Source organism: Echinops telfairi, unplaced genomic scaffold, assembly GCF_000313985.2.
Source record: "Echinops telfairi isolate 266 unplaced genomic scaffold, ASM31398v2 ScPeMD7_70;HRSCAF=299, whole genome shotgun sequence".
In the NCBI taxonomy this organism is placed as follows: domain Eukaryota; kingdom Metazoa; phylum Chordata; class Mammalia; order Afrosoricida; family Tenrecidae; genus Echinops; species Echinops telfairi.
The window spans coordinates 41309085-41328048 of record NW_022103968.1 but is presented as its reverse complement, the minus strand read 5'-3'; the positions used below and the strand labels follow the sequence as shown (position 1 = coordinate 41328048).

At 45.6% G+C, this 18964-nt stretch overlaps 1 protein-coding gene across 3 annotated transcripts in view; it reads right to left on the bottom strand.

Annotated features, from left to right (window-relative positions):
* SGMS1 (sphingomyelin synthase 1) overlaps nt 1–18964 on the bottom strand; it is a 164119-nt gene that overhangs the window by 43002 nt on the left and 102153 nt on the right. For all 3 annotated transcript variants that reach the window (XM_045291590.1, XM_045291591.1, XM_004701088.3), the window contains one exon: nt 1362–2199. In XM_045291590.1, the coding sequence (XP_045147525.1) occupies nt 1362–1984 (623 nt within the window). In that variant the 5' untranslated portion in view covers nt 1985–2199. The remainder of the gene's footprint in view (nt 1–1361; nt 2200–18964) is intronic.

Here is an 18964-nt window from a genome sequence, read left to right as displayed (position 1 = left end):
ACCCAAACCACTAAGGCCTTATGACACATGCCGGGGAAAACAATCCTATCTGTCAAAATGTTCAGTCTGAGTTCTCAGTAAGCATTTTGTTTTCATGATTTAAGATGATTCCTTTAACATTCACAAGGTGGGTCATGCAATAGTCCCACTCGAGAGACACTTATTTCCTGAACACATGAATTTGTAACCCCTGTACATGTATGAGATAAAAATGTTCTGCTGATGGGAAAACCAGGCACCCAATGATCAGGATCATACAGGTTAGTAGCTTGCTGCAGGCAATCAGCCCACGGGAAAGAGTCTTTGTTGGATGTCAAACTCAACCAAACTCGCTGCCATCGAGTCGATTCTGACCCACAGTGACTTTATAGGACAAGGTAGAACTCCTCCTTTCTCCCATGGGTTGGTTGGTGGGTTTGAACCACCAACCATGTGGTTAGCGGCATCACGAATAACCCACTAGGCCACCAGAGCTCCTTGAGTATATATCAAGCCAGTTGGGTCAACGTGAAACTAAAACGAGGTGCCTATTCAAAACCTTGAGAACATGGGTAGAATAGTCACCTGATACGTTCAGTGCTATAGGTGGAAATCTGCAGGTTAGTCCACAGTCCAGCTGCCTGAAGGGAGCCATATCTCGAGGAGATTATGTTTCCAATAACCCAACGTACTCTGGAATAGCTATTCTGAAACCTAAGTGTGAAGTATCTTTAGACAGGTTTTGCTAAGGTTCCAGTGCCTGACTGTGAGTGGGGGAAAGCTACACAGCCCTTTAGAGTGCTTCAGGACAAGAATGACTCTTCTCTGATGGGTAAATAATGAAAGCCAGCCTGGGTGTCTGTCTATGGTCCAAGAGTCTGTACTCTTTGAAGGTGCCCAGAGACTTTCACTCCTGCTGACAAAAGAAGTGCATCCTCTTTGAAGAGCCTATCTATCATTCTGCAGGACGCCCACCAACAGAATTAACCAGCAACATTGAAACGCAAAAAAACTCGCTGCCATGGATTCGATCCCAACTCAGAGGACCCTGCAGGACAGAGCACAACCGCCCTGGTGGGTTTCCGCAGAAAGCCTCCTATTCCTCCCATGGAAAGTGGTAGGTTTGAACTACTGACCTTGTGACTAGAAGCTCAATGGGTAGCCCACTATGTATGGCCCTGAGCTTCCTAACACACAACATAGCACTCTCTTAAAGTTAGCTTTAGTAAGTTCAACAGGATACATGTTTAAAAAAATTTTTTTAAGTAATACTATGCTTTGAGTCCCACTGCTTGGCAAATTTCACTTCCAAATAAAAATGAAAACATATGAAAACCCCACCCCACATTCAATTGAATCTGTGCGTCTTGTGCTTTACTTACTTGTATTTTAAGAGCAGCCACTGAATTAACCAGAGTCCTACAAGGATCATGCCATTAATTTCACAAATAGAAAAGGCCCACTGCACCCGGTTAAAATGGTCAAAAAATGTGTCCGGGAGTGGAGGCTGCACCTCCTTGGGAGGTACTCGTTCATGGACGACCGAGATCATCACTGTGGTGAGAACAAAACAGAAAAGTGCATACACAAAGGCCAGCAAAGTCTTGCCCCATTCCATGGGGTACTGGGAGCGCTCTGGCTCTGGCATGGGGATCCTGATCATTTCCTTTCTAAACCCGTTTGGCATCCCGTTGGGTTTGACCTTGATGTTGAAGCTGCTGCTAGGGGTGGGGACGTCGGTGTCGATGCTGAGGTGCCCGTTGGCATGGCCGTTCTTGTGTGCTTCCATGTGGTGCTCCATTTTCAGGGTCTCTACCATGTCCAAGAGCCGCTGCCCGTTGTCAGAGGAGACTCGGCACAAGGGGGGCTTTTTGAAATCCTCTTGGGTTAGGTTGATCAAGTCCCGGCCTGTGAAATGTTCAAGAGGCTCACAGTATTCTGGCATCGCATTCTCCAACAGCCAGTCAGCCACCTTCTTGGGTGACCAATAAACCACCTCCTTCATTGTACTGGCAGACACCGTGCGGTCTCCAGCTGGCTCTCGGCAGGTCAGCAGTCACTGTTCCTACAGGGCAGGATGCTGTCCCTCCTTGGCTCATTCATCCTGGCCGGCCTCGGGAGCAGAGATTTGTTTGGCAAGATGGTCAGGGCAGTTTTTAAACACTTCATCTAGCTGTCCAGAGCATTAAGTCACCTCATTGTTGAATCAGAGTCTTCTTTCTGTGGAGGCAAGAGACAGTGTCATGATAATGGAATTTCTAAATCATCCCCCCCACCCAGCGCCCGTGTAAATAGAAAATCTGGTCATGCGTGAGGACAATGGCAAGTCTGCCTAATGTACCATTCTATCTGATGTGCACAACACATAATTGATGGCATCGAAGAGAATCAGAGGGATGATGGGCTTGAACGTCATCTGGGTCCATTTGGGGTTGTTGTTAAAAAACGAAACCCAGCAACTTCCCCCTTTTTCTATTGTGCTTGGGCTTCCAGCTACACGAGGGGTGGGAAAAGCAGCTGCTGGGGTTGAAGCACAGCTGGAGTGAAGGGCCGGCGTCCTGCCTGCTCTCAGTCTTTCTCCCCAAGGAAGCCTGCAGTTTGAAAATCAGAGAGCCGATCAGACCCCCCATTTATATACACCAGGACAGAGCAAGGAGCTTGCAAGAAGCAAGGAGCTTCTTTGGATGAGTTATAGTTGAGCCGAGTCCCAGTTCACTGGGTTGAGCTATTAAAACCACTAACCAGCTAGGTGGCAGTACCTGAAATGAACATCTGTAGCGGAGAGTGAACATCAGAATTCAAAAATTTCTAAATTCATGTATGAATACATGCATATAGTCTATATACATAGCATGTACATTATAATTACAACTATGGTTAATGAATATCTCCATGTATACAATTACTGGAATGAAATATGTATCAAATATTAACGCAAGTTATAGTTGCTAGGCCGAGGGATGTTTATTTTTCACTTTTCTCCCACCTAGTTTTCTTTCAAGGCGCCCTGGTGGCATAGTGGTTAGCGCTCCCCTGCTAACTGAAAGGTAGAGGCTACATATTGCTCCACAGGAGAAAGATGAGGCTGTCTACTTCTACACAGGGCACAGTGTTAGAAACCCTGTGGGTCAGTTCTACTGTCATTTAGGGTCACTATGAGTTGGAATCAACTCAATGGCAAGAGGTTTTCAGGTTTATTTTTCCTTCAGATGGATGTATTAAGTTTACTATTTAAAATAAAAAACAAACAAACAAAAAACAGGTTAAAAATAATTGGCCTAACTCTCTGACAGCACATCACAGCTCATGAAAGCATGCATGTCTTTGGCTCGAGTATCTTCCATGCATAATCCAAATAGGTACTTAAGTTTATTTATCTCTGAAACTGGGATAATCAAAACTTTACTCAGAAACTTCATGTGAAACTGATGTTAACAATCTCACTAAAAAATAGTGGAATATCTCACCAAAAGTTCGTGGAAAAATTCCATTATCTTTTAACCCCATTTCTCCATGAATGTTTTGAAATCTCTCATTGTGCTTTTCAAAAGGGTCTATTATTAGTTCTTATCCCCTCCCTTTCCCTCACCCCCTCAAATCTCCTAAGCTATTCAACAGCCATTTCTCACTGCCAATGCTGGCTGAGACGCCCTGCCTACCAGCAGGCTATCTTTGTGTCCAAGGATGACTGCTGCGTCTAATTCGCCCGATGTGTAGGTTTCGAGAGCTGGGCAAAACTGGTGCCAGTGTTACCCTAAGAGTGTTGTGGAATAGTAATGCAACAGAAGGCTGCATGCCCTTAAAAATTATATTCTATGTCTGTGTAAGTCTAGAAACTGTCATCTTTGGCATCATTAGCATGTTAAAATCTCCAGGAAACCCTCCAGTAACTCGAATTACCACCATATGGAACACATTGAGAAGGAATGACCCCAAAGGTCCAGAGGCTTTCAGCTAGCAGCTGGCACAAACAAGACGTGAGACCGGGACTTCTGGTTTCCAAGTCCAAACTCATCTCTACTGCAGCTCAAAAATTGGACTCTGGAATGAGGCGGGTAAGTTAGTTCCAAAGATAGTCCCAACCGCGCAAACAAAGAGTCGGTGGCTCCTTTTCTAAACTCCACAGAGCGGACCTGCCTTCCTCACTCACTCTGTTGCAGTTGAGTGTCAGCCTAGACTCTCAACCTAAGAACCTACGAGCATGTGTAGCTCACATCCCCAGGGCTCAGAAGAAATCCAATCAATATCTCCTCTAGTTTTTCAGAAAGGATCCCTTAAAACTAGGCAACATGGAAATGGTTGAATGAAAAACAAACCTACTGAAATTACCTTTGAAAACAATCCAAATGGTCTAGGAGTATTCTCCGGAGAGAAGTCTATAACCTCAATGAGTCTCCGACCATTTGAAACCATTGCAGAGAAACTTCCATTGCCACTAGTAGTGACTGCAGAACAGGCAGAAGACCTGGCCCAGATGGGAATCCTGGCAGAAGGGCCGACAGGTAGGGATCTCCCGGCACCCTGCCCAAGGCCTCTCCTCAAACACTCCATTAGACAACAGTCAAGGGAATCCCCGTGCCTCTAAGTGACTAGGTGAACTGTAAAAACAATGCTCAGTAGGATATCCGAGCCCAGGGGAAATGAACACAGAACGGCTTTTCTCATCAGGTTCTTCCTCCTTCCCCTGTCCAACCAGGAAGTCCAGTTGCTCAGTCTGCACCGCCTGCCAGAAAGGAAACGGCCTCCGAACCACAGAGGCCAGGCCACATCCCAGACACCACTGCACTTCCCGCTAATGGGAGTAGCAGCTTGATAACAGACCAAACCCACTGCCATCAAGATGATGCTGACTCACAGGGCCACTACTGTACAGGGCTTCTCAGACTGTAAATCTTTTTTTTTAATTTATGAATCATTTTATTGAGGGCTCTTCCGGCTCCGACAACAATCCACACATCAATTGTATCAATCACATTGATACATAAGTTGGCATCATCAATTTCAAAATATTTTCTTTCTGTTTAAGCCCTTGGTATCAGCTCCTCTTCCCCCCCACCTCCCACCCTTATGGACCTCTGATAAATTAGAAATTATTATTTTCATATCTTACACTACCCGCTGTCTCCTTTCGTCTGTGTCACAGTTGTTCATCTCCCGGGGGACGGGGGACGGGGGGCGGGGAGAGGTGACATATGTCATTGTAGTTGGTTCCCCATTTCTCCCTACCTTCATGATATTGCAACTCCCACTGCTGTTCCTGAGGGGTTTATCTGTCCTAGATTCCGAGAGCTCTTATCGGTACCGGTGTACATGCTGCAGTCTAGCTGGATTTGTAAGGTGGAACTGGGGTCATGATAGTGGGGAGGAGGAAGTATTAAAGAACTAGAGGAATGTTCTGTGTTCCCTGTGTGCTGTGCTGCACCCTGGCTGTCTTGTTCTTTCCTTGTGACCCTTCTGTGAGGGAACATCCAATTATCTACAGATGGGGTTTGGGTCTACACTCTGACCCCCATTATTTATATCAATATATTTGTTTGGGGTCTTCTGATGCCTGATACCTAATCTGGTTGACACCTCATGATCACACACCCTGATGTGCTTCGTCTACGTGGGCTTCGTTGCTTCCCTGCTACATAGCCGCTTGTGTAGCACCCAGACTGTCAATCTTTTAACAGAGCAGGTAGCCTCAGATTTTTCCTTCAGACAAATGGTGAGTTTGAACACCTGACCTGGGAGTTAGCAGTCCAGCGCCTGAGCCACAGCGCAAACAAGGATAATATTTTATGAAGTAGGTGGGCAGTGGGGGAGACAATGGAAACCCCAAACCCAAGCCCACTGCCCTCCAGTTGATTTTGACTCATGGTAACGCTACAGGAGAGAGTAGACCTGCCCACTCGGGTCTCTCAGGTGGCCAGTCTTGACAGAGCAGAGTCCGTCTCTTTCTCCTGCAGAATGGCTGGTAGGGTTCAAAGCACCAACCTTTTCGTAAGCAATCCAACCCTTAAGCCCCACAACAGAGGGCCCTCAAGCAGTGGTGGTCCGTTCTGAAGCCATCTACCATCGAATCTTCCCATATTTTAGGAAAGAAACACACGCTTCTCTCAAATTGAAATGCATCTTTTCGCAGCTATTTGGTAGCTAATACCTAAATTGTCCGCAGTAATTAAGGCCACAGAGAGCAAGACCCAACTGCCCGCCTTAGATCCCGCCTCTGCCTTAGCCCCCATGGCGTCTGCTGTGAAACCCATCTGCAGGGAGATGAACAGGGTTGGCGGCAGAATAGTGCTTGAAAGGGTGATGATGCTGCTAAGCCAAAGTTGGGTGATTCAACCCCAACTGGAGAATGATGTGGCAGTCTGCTTCTCTGGAGAGTACAGCCTTGGACACCCCAAGAGCCACTTATGTCCTTTAGGGTCATGACGAGTCAATCGACTAGATGGCAGGGGCAGCAGGATTAGACTTGGCCTCTCTGTCCCCTCTCTCTCCAGCCCACTTCCTACTTCCCTCGCTGCACTCTTAAAACACACATGCAGGGGGAGGGAGGGACAAACGAGGAGCGGATACCAAGGGCTTATGTAGAAAGAAAGTTCTTTGAAACTCATGGTGGCAGCATATGCACAAATATGACTGATACGATTGATGTATGGATTGTTACAAGAGCTGTAAGAGCTCCCAACAAAACAATTAAAACACATAAAGTACCATGGATTGTGAAAACTCACCCACACCAAACCCAAACTCACTGCCATTGAGTTGATTCTCAGTCACAGGGACACTACACGGGGTTTCTGAGGCTGTGAACCTTCATGGGAGCAGACAGCCGCCCTTGGTCGCATGCCTAACTCACAGCACCACTGGGCTTTATCACACCCTCTCAAAACTCACTGCCCTTGAGTGGAACCTGGTCCACAGTGATTCCCGGGACTTCACACCTTCCTGGAAGCAAAGTGCCTCCCTTTTTCTCAGCAGAATGGCTGGTGGTTGAGATCTGTTGACCTTGGGGCTAGCACTTCAGTGCCTGGCCTGTCATGTCACATCACCCCAGCCTCCTGTTCTTCAGGGGCCTGTGCATTGGCCATTACAGGCATCTCCTGCTGTTTAAAAGTTGTCTTAGGAAAGACCTACCTTGGATTGGTTTTGCTAACCAAAGAATCCGAAGAGAAGCTATACTTTTATGGGAAAATGGTGAAAGGCAACACAAACATTTAGCTCCCCTTCTGCTCCGCCCCCTCCACCACCACCAGCCTAGCCCACCCCACCCCCTTCAGTGAGATGCACCCCCTTCAGTGAGATGCCCTGAGCAGCGAGATAGCATCAAGCTCCTTCCCGGAGACCGTCACTGTACACTCTTTTTCTAAAAAGTTTATTTGGGATGAGCTGGTAGGTTACTTTGGGGCCTGAGGAAGGCCAACAGTTTTTCCCAAATAAACTAAAGGAAATGCCAGCTTGGCTTGACGTCATTCCAAATGACAAAAGATTTCTGATACCAGGAGCAGCCTGGATTCCCGCTGCCTGGGGGGCTTTTCAAATGAAAAGGCCAGTTCTTTCTCTGCCTTGAGCCCTCAATTCCTTGTCATGTCCACAGAGAGGTCTTCTCTCACCCTCCAGGGTAGAGGGAACACTAGACCCTCAAATTAGCCCAGATGGGCAGCCTCTGTGTGGACTCTAGGTGGCGATGTGCTGGCAAGACTGGGCTGAGGCAAGGAGTCTGAAATCATACAGGCCATCTGCAGACACTGTAAGAGACAGGGAGTCAGGACACATCACCAGGGACACACACACACATACGCACTAGCACTCCCTACCAACACTCTCGGTGCCAACACTGTACCCAGACATTTCCTATCTCATTCCCCCATGCATTTCCTACACAGCCTTCACCACACTCTGAGATTAGCTGTTCAATAAAGTTTACTTCTATTACGGCCTGCTGTCTCATAGGGCACTATCAGTACGAGAGAGTAGAGATCTTGCCTACCTTGCTTTCTATGGTCTACAAGCCCTGGTGGTTCGTGGTTACACGCTGGGCTGCTAGCCGCAAGGTGGGTGGTCTTAAACCAAGCAGTCCTTCTGCAGGAGCATGACAGGCTCTCTCCTCCCATTCACTGGTACAGTCTGGGACACCTACCAGGACACTTCTACCCTGTCTTATAAGGGCACTATGAGCTGGAACCCACTCGATGGCAGTGTACTGTTTTTTGACCAAGCACTCTGGAGCTGTGCTCTCCAGTATGGCAGCCACCACTGGCCATACAAGGCCACCAAATGGAAATCCCTCGGCTGCTGAGAGAGCAGTTGAGTGTTTAACCAACTGCGCCACCCTAGGGACTCATACATACTGGGGAGCAGAGACCTGGATCACTCACTGGTCCACAGCAGGTGCTTAGTACACATTACCTGCTACCACTGCTGCCTTTGTCTTTAGCTCCAAAACTGGGGGATGGGCTTTTATCCCCAATATTTTCTCATTTCAATAAAAAGTAGTGTTTTCTTCTGTTAAGCAAAATATGAAGTAGACATTTTTCATTAGGAAATTTCATCTGGAATGTATGTAGAGAACACCTTAAGAGTTGCGTGTATGTGTGTAATGTGTATTAGAGTGCTTTTTGAAATTAATAGAAACTTTTAATCGTTTTAATTCTTTTTGCCCATTAATTTTTGAAGCTCCTGTGTATATGCAATATTTTTTTTTTTACAGTTGTATCGCAAATATCCCAGTATTTCCAAGTGAAGGAGCATTAAACTTGCAAAAGCAAGGCCATCAGGCAGTTTCTGGTCTGGCAGCCAGAGAAATTCTAATTAGACAACGAAGACAAATGAATGGCTTCCACTAATTAACCAGAATGAAATTACTCCCCAAGATGATTCCACACTTCTCCACAACTCAGAATCCTCTATCTCATAGTTTTATGTTTTGTTTTGTGTTTTCCAGTGAAAAGAAAAAACGTAGTCAGCAACCCACTACCCCTAAAAAAATGTGTACCGCCCATGATCTAGGTTAAAGTATAGGCATCTGCTTTTGCCATCTCCCTGGATGGTTCCAGCACCCCCTGGGGGCATCACCCACTTTGGGAAACACTGCTCTACCTACTTGTCAGTATGTCAAAAAATTTCTCCCCTTAATCTTTCGAGTCCTCCTCTGACGAATCCCAATAGCACTGACACTGTGGCACATTGAAGTCTTGCGTGTATCATGTAGCAGAAAGGGAATCTGTAAAGCTGCTGTTGTTGCAAAACAAATCTTTGAATCCAATCCTCGGGTTTCCTCTGGAGGATGGGGATAACCACTCCCGGACCTACCACCTCCAAACAGGATGCTGCTACTGCTGCTGCCATGCACATCCAACCAGGCGAAAGAAACGAAAGCTTTTCAGTGCCTTTGGGAAGTACGTCTCCTTTGCTGGTGTGTATTCTTCTGCTCCCCTTGGGGATGCCCTCCACTTCCTTTCCAACACCTACCGTGGCCCACAGTCCCACGTCACAACGATTTACTTCCAAGTGACCAAGTGACGCCTTTCTTGAGCTCACACCATTCCAACACGAGTCAAGCCAGCCCACCACATTTTATGAGAAAACAGATCTTTAATTCTCAAGCGAGCTTTGGAGCCTGAAAATACAAGCATACACGCTGCTTCCCTGTTGTTGATATTGAAGTTATATACAAGAGGGGAAAGTTCATTTCCATAAAAGTGAACTACGGGGAAAGCTACTTGAAACTTCAACGGTTACTAGTAAAAGGTAGAGCCTTACTCAAGAGACCCCAGAGTCAGATGTAACAGGAGAGGGGAGAAAATCAAGAGAAGTATAATATCTCAATTTGAAATGCACCATGGCATTTTGAAAGGAGAGAGGCTTTCCCATCTAGACCCCAAAGACTGCATTCTAGGAAGGGATGTGCTCAGAGACAACTCACACTAGTACCACTCTGACCCCCCAAAGCCACCTTGAATCCAGTACTGACTCCTTACGGAGAGAAATGTGCACGTTATTACGCATATTTCTTAGAACTGGAAAAGTAATAATAGAAGACTTCTTATATATAAACTTTTAAAGTGCCACATGATCTGAGAGAAAGAAGAGATAGTTCTAAGGCTGTACGTCTTTAAAAGAGCAGGTAGCCTCATCTCCTTCCCAAGAAGTGGCTAATGGGTTAGAACCACCAACCAGGCAGTTGGGTGGATAGTTCAAACCTTTACCCAACAGCACCAACAGAACTCCTTAAAAAAACAAACAAACAAAAAAAACCCCGGAAGTCTAGAGCAATTGTGATTCGTTAAAAATCCCACAAAAGTACAAAAGTAGGCACTAAAGCAAGATTGAGATTCTTGGTGCTTTTCAGGTCTCCCTCCCACTGCAAAATAAGCAATGGCTTCTTGGATTGGACCATATCAGAAGGATAGTCTAAAACATCTTCAAACAAAGACGGAGAAGTATGGGATCCTGTGAGATAAAAGGCAGAACATCATGTGTCCTTCATAGATCCCAACCTCAGCAGAATCTTCTCTCTGGCCTTCACTAAGTAAAACATACACCTACCAAATGCAATTGATATTTGGCTCCAATTCTTAAAATAGATGCTTTAGGCTCTACTGTTATAAACACCATCAGAATAATGTCCTGACATAGTTAAAAACTATTTATGCTTCATTCTAAATGCCAGATCTTTAAAAAACAAAAAGTAAGTCAACATAATCATGCTGGTAATAAAGAAAAATATTAAATGAAACCACTAAATCATTTATGAAAATGTTTATCCTTACAGAAATAGAATCTCTTAGCATGCTAATGGGTGTTCTGGAACTAACACAGTGTTGTGCTAACCAAAGCCTACCATATGAATTGCATACGCAATACATGTTTCCCAGAATCACAATTGCGTAAAACGCACACTATCACCATCTATGGAACAACTGAAATTCAGCATTTGAAAATGAAGCGTTTTCATGATGCTCTGCCATTAACTTACACTCCAAACCAGTGCCTTGCTGTCCTATAATGCAATAAATCCATTCCATTTGCTTATTCCAACACTTAAGGAATTTATACATACCTGAAAGCTAAAACCAAATTAAATGCCATCAAGTTGTTTCCAATTTGATTTTGATTTATAGTGACCCTATAGAACAGAGCAGAATTGCCCTTCTGGGTTTCTGGGTGTTAACACTACGCAAGTCTCATCTTTCTCCTGGGGATGGTTTCGAACTGCCGACCCTGCGGTTAGCAGCCCAACTCATAATCCACTATGCCACGAGTGCAATATATGAAAGCATAACAAGTTATGCTATTGGATGTGATTTGTTCTTTCTTTGAAGAGTCTATGAAATTTCAAAATAAGTGCCATGAAATTAAGAAGTGGATTTGAAGATGTTTAAAAGCATGATTGGCCCAAGATTGAACCAACAAGTGAAATGTCAATGAAGAAACTATCGAAGTGCCAGATGCTTCTGAAGACTGATAACGAGTGAGAGCAGTGCTTGCACAGTTCAGCATGAGCACATAGTGAACTGAACCTGCTTCATACGGCAAATCTCTAAAAACAAAATCAAAGGCAGCATGGGGTGTATGTGTGGTGTGTGTGTGTGTGTGTGAGAGAGAGAGAGAGAGAGAGAGAGAGAGAGAGAGAGAGAGAGAGAGAGAGAGAGAGAAAGAAGATAGAGTTGGGAACTCCTGCATGGTGCAAACAGCGCAGCAACCACTGCTAACTGAAAGGCAATAGGTTTAAGTCCACCCGTGAGCCCCTTGGAAGCCCCTCTAGGGCAGGGCCTGGAAATCTGACCCTGGAAAATCCGCAGTCCAGAGTCCTGAGGAATGTTCTGAGACACCCAGACACACAGGAGTCCTCCTGAGCTGTAACTGACTCCCAAGCGACTGGTTTGAGATTTTTCTGTATGGTTTACTCTTAAGCTTAAATAACCAACTTAATGTAATGCTCAAATTTGATGAGCAGGTAACATTGTCAGGCTTTAAACCAAAACTCACTGCCCCTGAGTCAACACTAACTCCCATAGACCACTTTTGGGTTTCTGAGACTCTAACTGTTTACAGGAGTAGAAAGCCCAGTCTTTGGCCCATGGAGCTGCTGGTGGTTTTGAACTGGTGACCATGTGCATTGCACCCCAACATGTAACCACTAAACCAATTTTCAGGCTTAGTAACATAAAACAAAGTTAAAGAGCATCACAAATCAAGAGTAGATATAAGGTTATCATGAAACAGACTGCCTTTTTGGGAGAGTTTCTTATTTAGACAGAGGGCTTTATAGTTATTACAACTTTCTATAAGTCAAGAATAAGCCAACTAGCCTGTTTGACTCTTCTCACTCAGCTTGAGTACGAGTGCTCTTCACATCAATCTCATGACTGTACGGTGAAGAGTGAAGGAGAATTTATGACAATGTTGAGCCAGCACTTATTTGCAGGCCAAAAATGACGACTACACTAATAATGACAGAGCTGACGGAGTCTACATTTTTTTCTGATCTAGTTTTAGAAGATTGCTTTCAGTGCCTTAACCTTTAAACCACCCTTCCTTTTCAACTGTTTTCACATGCACCACGCATAACTCCACAGTCCAACTCTGATTAGCCAAAAAAGCATCCCCTATGAAAGGATCCTTGAAGCTTCAGGGTTCGCTGGCCTACTTTGTGTAGGTAGGCAGAGAAGGGCTTGGGGAGTGCTCACATTGGCCTTTCGCATGCTTAGGCTCTGGGTGGAGCTGTGTTCAATGTTGGGAGCCGGTGGCCATTAAGGCCTTAGCCTCAGCCACGGAGCGGAACTTGGCTGCTTCCTAGTTAAGTGTTGTCTTTCATTTGCAAAATCTGTGGGGACTGGCCCTGCCTAAATTCCTGCCTCCGCGTTCCTAGCTACGTGCTCTGTAGAGCGGGCAGTTGTAAAGTTGACCTTTTCACCCATTGGTTAATAATGCCAGGCGCTCATTGGAGCTTCTTTAATGTACATGTTGGATTGGATGTTGTGTCGCACACCTTATTAAAATATGCACCTCCCAGTTCCCCTTTTATATACCCCAGCTTTGCCCAAATAAATAAGCTTGATCAGAGTTTTGTCTTGCTCCACGTCCCCGTGTCTTTTTCTCCATCCAGGTTCGTCTTTCCCCGCAGGGCCTTGCTCGTGCTTCCCGCAGGCCGGGACGCAACAGTTCAATGCCACCTTTTGGTCTCCTAAATGATGTTTAATATTTATACTTTAAAATAATGGCTCCCCTATAAAACTTGCAGAGGCTGTCCTATAACCAGCCCCCAATTGGCAGCTTCCCATTTTATGCATATTTCCAGCCCTTACAAATGGCCTAAAAATGCTGTATTCGTCAATGTTCTAGGGGAGACAATTTTTAGATGCAAAATTGTTGTTGCTGTTGTTGGGTGCTGACAAGTCAGTTGCAACTCCTAGCCACCTTCTGTACAACAGAATGAAACATCACTTGGTCCTGCACCGTCCTCACAATTGTTCTTATGTTTGAGCCCATTGTTATAGCCCCTATGTCAATCCATCTGTCAAAGGTCTTCCTCCTTTTTGCCAGCCATGTCAACTGTATAAGATAAATCAGGGTTTAGTTTTCTCCAAACAAATTACCACCGGGTTGATTCCGACTCATGGTAATCCTGCAGGACAGGCTAGAACTACCCCTGTGGGTTTTCAAGACTGTAACCCTTTACAGGAGAAGGAAGCCTTATCGTTCTCCTTCAGAATGGCTAGTGGTTTCTCAGAGAGTATAAAACATTAAAATAGCTTCATTCGTTTCGTGGAAAATCCTACAAAAGGGAGACCAGGTAATTCCTCTTCTTACACCCAAACCTCCATTTGAATCACTCTGTAACTGAACGTACCTAAATAGCTAGTAACCAAACACTTCCAAGGTTCGCTTGTCGTGGATATAGTTTAGAAACAACCTGGAAGTTCCAGGGTGGGAACTGATTAAAATATGTCCTAAAAACAGAAAGCCATGCCTCCTCTGAAGACTATAGTTTTCGTATTTATAGTGACAAACATTCAGCTTTGTCAAGTTAATAAATCATTTATAAAAGCATATGAAGCCATTTTAATAAACAAATAACCATGACTATTACAAATAACCACCGGGAGGGTGAGGGGGTGGGGGATGGTAGTCAAAAAAGAGGGATATGACCTTCCCAACTATATTTAACATCTTTGGGTAATAGCGTATGAAATAATTTTCTGTTCCTTTTGCTTGTATTTCCTAATTTTTCTGGTAAGCACATACTTGTGTGACAAGAAAGAGTTCTTTTTCTTTCTAGTGTAGTCTATGCTTTTAAATATGTACACTGTATTGTCAAATTAAAATCAGATGCTCCCCACAGATCAGCTTTCTTTAAAAGGAGCATGCAGATTTCTGAGAGAAACTGGACTCGTTCTATGTGTCACTAGGTTTCTAAACCTTGCACAGTCCCCAAACATAACGATTCTCAGGATGTGAGCCAAACCGCCAACAGAGACGAGGCTGAAATCTGAACCTAAGAGTATAAGGAAATTCCGGTCCCAATTCTTGTCATCATTCTAGAGAGACAACCAGCAAGCAGCAGAATCACAGTTATGGTCTGAGTTAGATTTTCTTCCACGCTGATTTCCCCAGTTTGCTGCAAACTGCAGCCCAGACAACAGTTGTCCTGCTGTCCTGCCTGCCTTGAGAGCTTTGTCTCCAGCTCTAATGCCAGCCCATCCCCTGGGGGCTTCCATTTTTAGAACCAATGACCCCAAACTGAAGATCACACATCTCTCTGATTAGCCAGTCGCCTCTCACCAGGTAGGCGATTTCACTATCTGCCCTTGAGCACCCCAGCTGCCCTCACCTATGTTAGGGCCCAGCCAGTCAGTGCTTCCAAACCCCTGTCCCACTGGTGAGCAGTGGTGAGCTCACGTGCCTTGAGCCGCCTGGGCAAAGCTAACACAGGCTCTGCTTGTATTTCACACCACTCAGTCTCCTTCCTGCCTGCCCAGTTTCCTTTCTTTCTTTTTCACCCCCTCTTAAAAAAAAAAAAATCGCAGCAACTCTGCTATTTGATTGTTTGCCTCGCATAAAAAGAATGCATGCCCCTCTGTGTCTGTCTTAAAAAGAAACCGAGCCTGTGGGGAAAAAGAAAAAGTCGAATGGTTCAAGGTAACCTCTAAGTTTCCCAGAAACTTCCGTGTAGTACCGTCCCGTGTTATTGACAGCGCCAGGCTTGGGTAAACTGCCTCAATTGACTCATCTGCTGAGCAATATGGCGCTGCAGCGCTGCAGTGAGGATTAGAGCCAGCAAGGCATCCAGGAAACACGCAGCCACAGGGACCTGCAAGGCAGCCTGGGAAACACAACCCAGGTCCTCCTCCTCCTCCCTCTGCAGAAAGCCTGGTGGTGACCAGTTAAGAGGGGAAGTTTGAGGCCTGCGTAGCGGCAGAGCCTTAGTCCTTCCCAGTATCTGTCTCCCCAGACACCTACGGGAAGAGCAGGCATTTAAAAAGCTACCCAGAAGTCATTCTATCAGAGGCTGTTGCTTCAGGGGAAATGCTGGGTCACAAGGGAACAAGGAAAGGATAAGCCATGCCCCAGGCCCGATGCACTGATTGTTTCGTTTAATTTAATAGCAAAACAAAAACAAAAACACAGCATAGAAACGGAATGTGGATGGATGCGAACTTGTTACTTTGCAAGTTCCTCTCAAGGCCACTGAGTCATTTCAGAGCGACTTGCAGGACAGGGTAGAACTGCCCCTGGGCGTTTCTGAGAATTTAAACCTGTACTTACAGGATTAGAAGGTCTCCTCTATCTCCCTTGGAGCTACTGGTAGTTTCGAATGGCCCACCTTTTGGTTAGCAGCCCAGCGCAGAACCCATTGGGCCATCAGCACTGCCGACCAAATCCTATAGATTAAACGTGATCTCGGATCAACTTCCCGCTGTCTGCTTTGCTGGCTCCAGTTTCTGTGTCCACAGGTGCCCAACTGTGGCCCAGCTCCCAACTGCTGCCAGATGGGAAGTTCCTCCTCACCATCTACCCTCTCACGTGATGCTTAAGCATCTGGTAGATACCCATGGCTCGGAGACATGCTTATGTAACTATTACAGCCTGGGCATTCCTGCGGGACACTTCCTCTCTGGCCTGTGTGGTTGCTGTGCACATCAGCAAGAAGGCAGGCCAGGGCCACTGCGCAGCAATCTGATGTACGTAGCAGGAGCCTGAATAGTTCCAGGAACTGGGACAACTGGGCCAGAAGTGGGAATGGACTTGAGGCAAGGACTGGGTTAAATCTACAAGGATTCTTTCAAAGTCTGCTTAGGAATCCATTTCCAGATTTAACCATTTGCAGAGCTGAGCAGTTAACTCTCTTCCTGCACGCCCAAGGGGGCCAGAAATTCCTGCTTCAGATAAGGGAATGACCGACAGGTGGGGGAGACCACAAACACCAGAGAGCAGGGGCACCACACAAAATGCAAGAGATTAAGGAAAATTTGCAAATCTGTAGGACACTCACTCATCCTGCCCCTCAAAACAAACAGAAAGGAAACAAAAACCCAAAGTGATAGCAAGCGAGTGGATTCCTGAGAATTGGCCACGTTTCCAAGGCTGTGTATTTTTTAGGGACCAGGAAGGCCACCTCTGCCACATTCCCTCTGGCTGGTTTGAGGTCCAAACGGTCCACTTGCAGCCTGGTGCTTTAACCTCTGCATTGCCAGGTCTCTTTTGGCCTCCAGAGATATTGGGAGCCAGGAATGTAACTTTTCTGTAGATAAGGGTTTTGTTAAGAAAAGACATAAAAAGTGTTGGGTAAGCCAGCATAGGACTGGGGGATGTCCATTAACGTGTGCCCAGAGGGTCAAGCTAGGGAAACAAAGGAGTGGCACACCTCACATGTTCAAGGTTCCCGCCGGTAGGCTGGGGTGGGCGTGAACTTGAATTGGATCATCTAGCCAGGTAAATTCAATTCAGCCAATGGGGTCCACCAGGGGTCTTCCACCACGCCTCCCTGTGGAATCCTTGAAAAGGCAGAAGCCCGGAAGGGAGAGAGGTGAAGAACTTAGACGGGAAGAAGATCTCAGACGGGAAGAGAAGAGAACTCAGGCGCAGAGAGCTTTGGCAGGGCTTTGGCACGCGTTGCGGGACGCAGAGCCGCTTCCAGCTAGGCCGCATGTCCGAGAGGAGCCCCTTGGGTGCCGTGTAAACCTGAAACTTCTTCTAACTTTCATAAAACTCACTTCGATCACGAATCAGGCTTCGGCGTGAATTCTTTCTCGAGCGGAGCCAAGGACCGAGGTATAAATCTCGGTCCAGAGAGATCTAACAAAAGCACTTATCACCTTGCACTGAAACCCATAGAAACAAGCCCCACTGATGGCAGCAGGTTCGACAGCTTGCTTAGCATCCACTCATAAACAAACAAAAAAACCACACTCACTACTATCAAGGCAACGGTGACTCAGACTGTAACTGTTTATGGGGAGTGGAAACCCGTCTTTCTCCTATCCAGTTCAAATCATGGACAAATCAGATTAGTGGAAATGAACCCTCCAGGAGAGAAACGATAAGAATGTTTGCACATCGTGAGCAACCTGACCAATGTCACGGAACAACTTGTGCAGAAAGTGTTGAAGGGGAACCTAAACTGCTGGTGCACCTTCACAAAACCACAAATACTATAAAAGTTTAAAACATAGGAATGGGCAACGAAACATCAGACTATTAAAACCTGAAAGAAAACTCTAATAAATACGAAAACCAGAGATCAAGATAAAACAAAAGCTAACCTGGAAGAGTTACAAACTAAGTAGGCAAATGATGATTACAAACACACGAGCAAATAACCCATTGCTCATCTTCTCAAGTTATAATACTGAGGAATACTGAAAAGAGCACAATGGATCAAAAAGAAAAATTTCAGAAAATTTTATAGAGCGTGTTCAGTGAAATCCTTGACAAACATTTAAAAAAATGTTCAACAGCAGGTAAGAGCTGGAAACACAGGGAATCCAGGACAGATAAACCCCTCAGGACCAATAATGAGAGTGGTGATATCAGGAGAGAAGGTGAAGGTGGGGGAGAAAAGGGGGAGCTGATCACAATGATCTACATATAACCCCCTCCAGAGAGACAGACAACAGAAAAGTGGGTGAAGGGAGACATCGGTCAGTGTAATTATAAATTATAAATTATCAAGGGTTCATGAGTGAGGGGGAAAATGAGGAACTGATACCAAGGACTCAAGTACAAAGAAAATGTTTTGAAAATTATGATGGCAACATATGTACAAATGTGCTTGATACAATGGATGTATTTATGGATTGTCTTAAGAGCTGTAAGAGTCCCCAATAAAATGATGGGGGTGGGGCTGGGGGATGTTCAACAGAAACAACAGAAAATAAAATTGGAAAAAATCTCAGAAAGTAGAGTAAGAGACCGGGAGAGCAGATGAGAGCGGAGACAGAAACATGAAGCCGTCTGAGAAGTCTGGGATCTGAGGAGCAGGAACTCAAGAGAGCACAGAAACCCAACAGAACTACCAAGACTGGGTATTTTGTGAAATCCAGGGGAATTCCTCAGAACTAAGATGAACTGCCAGAATGAAAGGCAGGGTAGATATAGAATCGTTTGTCAATCTGAGGATTAAGAGTGTAGAGGTGGAGTGTAGATTGTCAATCAGACCATAGCCAATGAGGCCTCTGTGTGGGATGGCCTGCTCCTGAGAATTCTGGGAACTCGGTATTCCTCCTTGGAGGTGGGAGACTCTCTGCTCCTACCCTGGGAGACATGGCAGCTGACAAGACACATGGACCCACCCTGATGCAGAGACCCCTGGCAGTGCTGAGATGTTTCCAATGACACTGGATCCAAAGACTTTCTACCCACTGGCCTGTGAGCTTCTACATTCGGTGTCATTACGTGTGTTTCATGAGTCTGAAGAGGACTTTATAGATTGGTATCAGACATATGGGCTAATATCAGACTTATGGACTTAATCTGGACTGGGCTGGGATGT